Genomic DNA, 8987 nt, shown 5'->3' on the forward strand with positions numbered 1-8987 from the left:
AGAGAGCCGACCGAAGGAAGCAACCTGAGCCAGAGACTGGAGGAGGTGGAGAGGACCGGACCGGCCATCTGCCATCACTCAAGAGGGAGAAAAAAAATCAAATATGAATACAGACAAACAAGCCTTGATTGATGAGAATCATGTCATTTTATATCCATCTTCAAGATTTACACGTTTCCAACACCACAAACGTATACTAAATAATAATCAGCACTTTAAAGTCCAACGGAGGACGATTGGAGCCACTAATCCTCCTCTGACTAATTACTATTCTGACCTTTTGTTGTCAGAATTCTGAAATTAAAGTCATGATTGTTCCTTTTTATTTTTTTTTCCAGTGGCCCTAATCCTGTAAAGTCTTGTGTTGGTCCCCATTCTCAGCCTTTCGTACCCTTACATCCACCAGGTATCGGGCGGGAGAACGGCCAGGTGACTGTGGAGTTCTACTCCCAGCTGAAGACCGTGTTTGTGGAGATGGGAGACGTGGACAGCCTGTTTTAGAGAGCCGACCGAAGGAAGCAACCTGTGCCAGAGACTGGAGGAGGTGGAGAGGACCGGACCGGACCGGCCATGCCATCTGCCATCACTCAAGAGGGGGAAAAAAAATCAAATATGAATACAGACAAACAAGCCTTGATTGATGAGAATCATGTCATCTTATATCCATCTTCAAGATTTACACGTTTCCAACACCACAAACGTATACTAAATAATAATAAATACTACCACATTTTACAGACTCTTAACATAAACACAAGTGCTTTACAATCGAGCTTTATTTCTCTGTTCTCCTCTCAGTCCGATTTTTTTAACCAACTCCAAATCAGAAGAAGTTGAACACATTTCTAATTTCTATGTAATAAGCTGCCTTTAAAAAAAATTCATACCAAAAATGTGTAACAATGAAATTATTGTTTGTTTCTTTCATACACAGCTGACTGTAACTTGAACAATGTTTGTAAATATCACACTAATAAACTGGTAGCGCTGTGCTGGTCTCCCGGCCTAATTTCTCCTCTTCTTTCTTGCCACAGATTTCGGAGCAGCTTTCTTCTAACAGACAGAAAAATTACAAAGTTTTACACCTTACAGCTGCAGTATGCAACATTTATGAAAACTATACTTTTTAAGCAGTTCTGTAAAAACTATCACTATATCGTGACAGTATGCTATAACATGAATAATCTGTGAAAAAATGAAAATCGAGCTCCTCTGCTTTCTTCCGCTGTTATCTAGAAACAACCAATCAGAGCCAGGAGGTGGGGCTTAACGCTCTCAATCACACTGATCACTCCCCCACCTACTCTGGTTTTCCTGTAAGGGTAAGTTGCTTCTTTGTCACTAACACATTGAGCAGTGAGTACATGAGTTGATTGACAGCACTAAGCCCCCCCTCCTGGCTGTGATTGGTTGTTTTTGACCTAGAAATGGCAACAGTAGCTCAGTCTCAACACACTGACAGTTTTAACAAATTTGTAAAAAAAAAATATATATATATATTTTTATAAAGTCATACACTGCAGGTTTAATCATAACTCAAGTGAAGCTCTGAATATTAGGTTTTGCTTCTGAAGCCTCTATTTCTGCCAGTCACGTTGTACCTTAGTCAGTGGCCTGCTGGGTTTCTTGAACTGTGCAGACTCTGTTTAAAGTAAAGTTAGCACACTTTACTTTACAACGTTCAAAAAATGTCAAAAATACAAGAAAATTGTTGAAACGAATGACTTTATTTAGACAGAAACACCTACCGTCCTCAGAAGGAAGATCTTCATCGCCTTTTCTCTGAAGAGGATTATGTAAAAACAGCAAAGAAAACAGAACCGAAATAAAAAAGTTGACTTTGAAAAATGACAGGAAGTAAATAATGAATGATGGACCAGCAGAGTCTCAGGTCTAAACCCACCTTGATGGCCTCTTTCCTCGGGGAAACCCGCACAGGTTCCTTCAGATAGTTTCCTTCCTGCAGTTTTTTCACCTGGCCTTGCTCCACAGACACTCGGACCCTCAGGGAGTGGTAGGTTGTGTGCACTTGGCCCACTTTGAAGTGCACTGGAACCCCTTGAAACCACAGCCGGTCGTGCACCCCCTCCTGGAAGCCTGGTGGTTGGTAGTCTGCAGGGGTGACTTTAGAAGCGAAGCAAATAAAGTCAGAAAACGAATAACTTCCATCTACTGGTGTGCTTGGGTTGTGCTTAGGAAGGACAAGAACTAGTCAAAGTAACAGAAATGAAAAGAGTTGCTTTATGGCCTGCTTTTCAGTCCAACATAAGCTGCATGTCTCCTGTGACCGTACTATTACGCAATTTGATATTTCAAAAATGAATTTGCTTAACGGAAACACATCCGTTTAGAAAATTGTTGTTTTTCAATAAAACGTTTTGGTGCAGGGATGAGGTCTGTTTTTTATTTTTTCTGGCCGCATCAAAATTGGTTTATTTCGTAAAACTGCAAAATTACAAAACTACAAAAGTCTCCCTCTATTTCAAACTGTCGTGTCTGGCTTTACTTAACTCCTGAGAGCAGCTCAGCCTCCAGTAACCATCTAATGTTTTACATAGTTACATAGAATAAATATCTATATAAAAGCTTTATTTCGAAGGCGTGGTGGCTTTTATTTTGCCGTCGCAGTGCGCTGCGATCAATTACACGTAGAGAAAACCCTGCCATGTTAATGACGATACATGGTGCATCAATAGAAAAAAGAAAAACTTTAAACATTTTAAAGAACCACAGATTGTTTTTCTTTCTATTTTTAGGTTTAAAATTTTTCCTTTATGGGATGTTGATACTTATGGAAAATTACATAGAAAAATAGCTTACAGGCTCCAACATACTAACAACAAAATTTTATCAAGAAAAATATTACACATACCTTTATTGTCATTCTGTTGTGGAAATTCAGTGAGATTATTTCATCAGAAAACTGAACTAGTATTACAGCTGGATTTAAAAAAAAAAAAAAGTTGATTCTCTCTCATGTGTAGCCAAAGTTACTAAGAGCCATTGTTGAAGGTCCAAGGAGCCACTTGCAGCTCCAGAACCGCAGGTTGAAGACCCGTGGCTTACACAAGGGGCAGCTGTTAATTCTCCGTGTCTTCAGCAGCATTCTGCTTTAGGAGTTAATCACACTGAAACGGTTCGGCGTCTTACTCTCATCGTAGTAGTAGAGCTTCATGGTGAGGTAGACATTGCTGGGCAGGGCGTCCAGGTTCTGCAGCAGCAGAAAGAGCTTCCTGATGAGCAGCACGGAGGCTCTCTTGGTGTCCTCCAGTGCCACCTGCATCCCCATCGCATTGTCCCTGAGGTTTCATGAAGGATTTACCAACCTTCTACTGAAATCAGCTCATAAACTGCACGTATTTATTTCTTTACTACAAAAGGAAACCCATCCCCACCTGACTATGTCCATTTCTGGTCCCTTTTCAGTGTATCTGAAGTTGAACTGGTAGGACTCGATGATGCACTGCAAGTTAAACAATGCAAACTTAACGTTTCTGATTGACACGTCACATTATTAAGTGTGTTATACAACTTACGTTACGGTCCTTTGGATCAGTGTAAACCTAGATTTTGCCCCGCATCCAAAAAAACAGAAATTGTTAACATTTTACGCCAACTATCACGTCAAATCTACATATTGCTTCAGTAATTACAAGGTACTCACCCCAATGCATATAATCTGTAGCTGTTATAGGAAAATATGGAACAATAATAAAAATAAAAAAAAAATGGGGAAGAAATTGGCTGTTTTAATTCTAAAGGTAGTAGAGGACGGGACTTACATACTGTTTCTCTAATGCGTCAAAACAGCCCATCATCCTAAAGAAACCATACGCAAGGACAAAAATGTAATTTATCACTGGGAGAGATAACGACAGCTTTCTTTCAGATCTACCTATTTAAAACTAAATTTACCATTTCACAATTTTGTTGGCGCCGGAGGTGTTGCTGTTCTCACGCAAAACCTTGATGCACAAATCTAGCAAAAACAGACATTGATTTTTAGAGTATAACATATTAAAACATTTGTTTCCAACACATTCCATTACTGTAAGATAACGTTATAATTTGAGGTAATTGCAGGGAGTCCATAAAGAAGGCAAATTATGGAGAGATTTTCTGGAATTTTCTGCACTGTATCCTGCTCACCTTCAAGATACCTGGATCGGTAGGCGCACTCTGGAAAAATCCCTCTCAGGTAGGTGATGGAAGAGACTGCGATGGCCATCATCCTCTTGACAAAGACCAGAGACTCTTGTTTGTTTTTTAAGTCATTGATGAATAACCCGGTCCACTTGAAAAGTGAACAAAAAAAAAGGAAAAAAAAGCCGTGGATATGAAATACAGGTGCATTTCTGCAAATTAGAATATCAGCAACAAAAATCACAAATTTCAATACTTTAGTTCTAAAAAAGAATTTTTTTTTTCCTCACTGTCTTAAGTAAATTCAGACCAAGCTTCTCTTTCAGGTCAGTTAGAATTACCGAAATAAAACTAGGTGCTAAATATCCTGCTTTTGGGGTAAAATAATCTAGTGGAGGTTTAAAGAGTCTAGGAAATTGTAGTTTTTAAAGTGCAACAGATTAAAGATGCTCAAGGTAGTGAAAAATTAGGTGTAATTTGCCTGTTACTTCGACTTTATTTTTTACTTTCTGAGAAACTATACAGGGGCTTGAATATTTCTGTCTACTGAATGTAAATAGTTCGTGTCCTCATTTATTGAAGTGAACCTCGACAAGCTAATAATGGGTGTGTTCTCTATTTTATGAACAAATAATGACGTCAGTTACATTAGAAATGCAATTCACGAACGCATTTTGAGCAAAGACATATTTTCGGTGTTAGCTTTTATGGAGTGGGTTGTTTCCAAACCTCAGCAGTTTCATCCTTGTTTCCTCTCAGACGCATTTTCCCAGACGCCATTTTTACTCCTTCTTCCTGCGTCTAACCGTAGTTAGCCGAGTCACTTCCAACGGTTAAATTAGCTAGCGAAGACGCCGAATAAGCTAAGAAATATGTAAATATATCCAAAAATACAATGATTTTCTTCTTTCGAAGTTAGTGTGATGTCTCAAATTTTGAGTACGCTCTAAGACGATATTTTGTAACCAAGTTAGGACTCTAGGAAACAAGAGCCCGCAGCTCTTCCAGTCAACTAACGTTAAGCTTTAATTAGCTAACAGTTTTCCCGCCCTAGACGAAAAAAGATACTGTATGACAAAATGGCCACGAATTCACTTTTACCGTCATAACGAATTTATTTTTTTTTTAACTATTGTGTGACGGGTTAAAGATTTTAATTTCAATTTAAAAAAAAATCAAATATAACTTAACATAGAGAAAAAAATAGGTGAAAATCCTGAATTTACTGTAAAATTTTAACCTGCATTGTTCCAAGACAATGCCCTTATGCAAGTCTTGAATGGATTAATCAACATTAAACTTCTGCAGTAGCCCTACCAAAGAAATACAAAATATTTTTTTAAATATTTTGTATTTAAAATACAATGTTCATTAGAATTTTTCTTCCTAATCAATCCGAAGTAAACAGGAGAATACCAGTATTTCAAGTGTGTTCATTCTTATTATATATATATATATAAAATTGAATTTGATTCATCTTTACAAATTATTGTATACAGAGAAAATTCAAATGTCTACTTAATTTTACAATTTATTTAAATTTGAAGGTTTTCAGAAATTGTAACAGTTTTGTTGACGAACATGAAAACATCACCATATAAGTGAAACACATCATTTATTCAGGTGAAATAAGAATTTTGTTCAGGGTATAGAAAAAAACAACAACATTTTGAGCACAGATAGGCTCAACTTTGCTCCTTTGTATGTACCACTAATGATCGACTGCTCAGACAGTTACCTGTCAAAAACTGACCACAGTATAAAATAGCTACCACAGCATAATTACTGTGCTTTGGTCCCAGGGCCACAGTTTACACAGACATAATACACACACTGTATGATGACGACATAGCTCTGACTCAAACATTATTGGACGTGCTATCACAAAATGAAATCTGCTAGAGCAGACAGCAGACTGTGGTCTTGAGTTTATTACTGCTTGGAGAAGAAATCTTTGCTTTTCTGCACGTCTGGCTTGATGGTGTCACTTCCTGGTTTCCAGCCAGCTGGACAGACTGAACAGATAAACAAGTAATGAGCCCAGGCAGATAGATTAAAGATAAAAGAGGTTCCAGAAAGGAAGCGTGTACAATTTCAAAAGAAAGTGGCAAAAACAGAAGCAACACACCAACCTTCTCCATGTTTGTCTGTGAACTGAAATGCTTGAACCAAACGCAAGGTCTCCTCAACGGAGCGTCCAACTGGGAGGTCGTTGATGGTGATTTGTCTCAGGATACCCTTGTCATCAATGATGAACAGACCCCTAGAACACAGAAAATGTATATGAATCGTGTGGATTTTAAGATCAATTCACAACAAATGCCACATCAGGTTCAATCAAACTGGCTCAAATAAAAATCAGCCAAAGGTAAAGCAGACAAAAGCTGGGAAGTCAATTGTGACCTTTAGTAATCGGAAAGCATTTTGAGATTGGTGCATAGACCAGAGGGCAAAACCTAGCATCCGCCCCACCTGTAGGCGATGCCTTCATCCTCCTTCAGGACACCGTAGTCTGTGGAGATGGTGCGCCGCGTGTCAGACACAAGTGGGATCTTCATGGCACCTAGACCGCCCTGTTTACGTGGTGTGTTCGTCCTTAAAAACGGCAAAACAGGAAATGTTGAAGAACTCACTATACAGAGTCGTCAAGAATGCAAAAACAACAAAGGATTGTTAAATACCATGCAAAATGGGAGAAGTGAGAGTCTACGGAGGCAGCGATGACTTCGCAGCCAATCTTCCTGAACTCCTCAGCGGCATCGCTAAAAGCGATGATCTCGGTGGGACACACAAACGTGAAGTCCAGCGGATAAAAGAAGAAGACAACATACTTTCCTGTGCAGAGAGGAAATACCACATTATTTTTGTACTTCTATGCAGGGGCTGGGGGAATAAATTCATGTCAATAGGTAGCATCTGTTAAAAAAAATAAAAACCATTTCCTGCAGCGAAGGAAAGGTCTTACCTCTATAATCCGACAGCTTCAGGTCCTGGAACTGTCCATCCGGCATCACCGCTTTAGCCAAGAAGTCTGGGGCCAGTTTTCCAATCTTTGCGTTGCCTGCAGCCATCTTCAGTCAGACTGAGAAGGAAATGGGCGAGTGTCACACACATCCTCTCTGAAAACTTACAGCTGCCTATTGTTTATTTTATAAAAGGAATGTCTAATAATAATATGAGGCCACTTGCACAACTCGTGCAATAAAAAAAAAAGTTTATAATTTAAGTCTGTGAAATTGTTCACATGGCTACACTAATGTTTAATATTTTATTAAATTTTTCAGGGTTCCACTTCATACACATTTTCAATACAGTTCCAGATGAAAAATTATTTATGTTCTCAAAGATTTTTTTTTTAATTTTCAAATAGTATTCAAAGTTTTTTTTTTTCTTGTTCACTTTCAACTATAAACAAAAGCTTACTTGATTATTTTACTGAGGTTAGACAGAATCTGCAAAGCATGGGTGGAGGAAATGCTGATATTACAAAGCTATACATCCTGTTTCTTGCTCCGTATTTCTTCTACATGTGAAAAATAATTAAATTAAATTCCAGACTTTTCTGCTTGTTGAACACAACGACAGTTGGTTGCAAGAAATGTTTATGTCAGCAATTCTCACACCTGACTTTAGGTACATTACATTTCCCTTTGGGGTTCATGAAGTATTTTTGAATTTGAACTCAATTTAGTGTGAGAAAAATGCTAACAGATTTGAGAAATCTAAATGTATAATGACTTAATTATATTGCTCCGCAACAAATCTGATCATTCACTGAGAGCAAAAAGCCGCAAACAAGGTAATGTGCATAATATCTTACAATAAATTACTCGGGCTATGATACGCACAGAAAGCAGCAGTCAGTTGGGATCTTTCGAAACATATCCCATGACCACTTCTCTTGTTTCACAGGTGTTTCCGTATATGAATAAATGCACTTATTTTTTGTCATTGTGCTTTCGTCGACGAGCGCGTGGCGCTTATGAAAAACGACCCTTTACGAACCGAAATGTAGGTATTTACCTGGTTAACGGAAGTACATTCAAAAATGACTAAAAAGAAACCCCGATTTCAGATAAATACATCAATGTCGGACAGAAAATACTGATTAAGCCAACTCTTGTCACACTGGATTTACAGACGACCGTCCCATTTTCTGATTAAAAAAAAAGAGGAAAACACTTGTTGAATGCTTCAAAAACACGAATGAGAACTCCCTGATCTTTAAGCCTCGCGAATTGGAAGCTTAAAACAAAAAACACTACTCCAAAACAACACATATATAGAGAAAAGTTGTCTTTTTTTAAAAATTTTTAAAACACCTACCTTTTGTAGAATTTCTCCTCGCATCCACAGCTGTACAGAGTGCAGCGGCTGGCTTTGTCGACTGGATTTATATACTTTCACCAAAATCTCGCGATACTTTTACCAAACAACGCGACGCATCTCCTCAGTTCACTTCTCCAGTCCTGACCACGCCACAATGTAGCATGACTTTGCACTTTCCAAACCTCCCCCTTTCTGGGAATGTAAGTTACTCGAAGGAAAACGTCGAGGGAACCTTCAGAGGAAGTGTTAAATAACCGTTTTATGCAGTTTGTCTATTCTTACCAGTCACTTTCGAAAATATGTTTATTGACATAATATATTATTTATCCAAAACATAAGACGTATTTTTTTCGAGGTTCATTCTTCCGCAAAGAAACCAGGAAAGAGTCTTTAAGTCAAGAAGTTGGTTGCCATGTGACTCAACCCAATTCCGTGTGTAGAGTACATCCTTATCACCATGAACAAGCAATAAAAATAATCTGTATTTTATGGTATATTCCTTCATTGAATTTCCT

The 8987-nt window shown here is 38.2% G+C and overlaps 3 protein-coding genes across 4 annotated transcripts in view; 1 reads left to right on the forward strand and 2 right to left on the reverse strand.

The window, feature by feature from the left end:
• Window positions 1-991, forward strand: part of aldh9a1b (aldehyde dehydrogenase 9 family, member A1b) — a 6587-nt gene extending 5596 nt beyond the window's left edge. The window contains exon 11 of the mRNA XM_016672858.1: window positions 322-991. Within this exon, the coding sequence (XP_016528344.1) occupies window positions 322-501 (180 nt within the window). The 3' untranslated portion in view covers window positions 502-991. The remainder of the gene's footprint in view (window positions 1-321) is intronic.
• On the reverse strand, window positions 638-5130 carry zte38 (zebrafish testis-expressed 38). Of its 2 annotated transcripts, none has more exons than XM_016672878.1 (12): window positions 4873-5130; window positions 4150-4294; window positions 3916-3979; window positions 3783-3819; window positions 3665-3685; window positions 3537-3563; window positions 3396-3463; window positions 3151-3299; window positions 1904-2124; window positions 1749-1782; window positions 1602-1642; window positions 638-1050 (listed from the first exon to the last, which is right to left on the reverse strand). In XM_016672878.1, the coding sequence occupies exons 1-12, from the start codon at window positions 4921-4923 to the stop codon at window positions 1006-1008; spliced, it is 903 nt and encodes a 300-aa protein (XP_016528364.1). In that variant the 5' UTR covers window positions 4924-5130; the 3' UTR covers window positions 638-1005. The 2 variants fall into 2 exon arrangements, with proteins under 2 accessions (XP_016528364.1, XP_016528363.1); XM_016672877.1 differs by having other exon boundaries at window positions 638-1053; window positions 4873-5129.
• A 531-nt stretch (window positions 5131-5661) lies between these two features.
• prdx1 (peroxiredoxin 1) lies at window positions 5662-8578 on the reverse strand. The gene is made up of 6 exons (XM_007554939.2): window positions 8470-8578; window positions 7109-7225; window positions 6825-6978; window positions 6616-6738; window positions 6276-6406; window positions 5662-6158 (listed from the first exon to the last, which is right to left on the reverse strand). The coding sequence occupies exons 2-6, from the start codon at window positions 7212-7214 to the stop codon at window positions 6076-6078; spliced, it is 597 nt and encodes a 198-aa protein (XP_007555001.1). The 5' UTR covers window positions 7215-7225; window positions 8470-8578; the 3' UTR covers window positions 5662-6075.
• Window positions 8579-8987: the final 409 nt, after the last annotated feature.

This window comes from Poecilia formosa, unplaced genomic scaffold, assembly GCF_000485575.1.
Source record: "Poecilia formosa unplaced genomic scaffold, Poecilia_formosa-5.1.2 Scaffold67, whole genome shotgun sequence".
NCBI classification, from domain to species: domain Eukaryota; kingdom Metazoa; phylum Chordata; class Actinopteri; order Cyprinodontiformes; family Poeciliidae; genus Poecilia; species Poecilia formosa.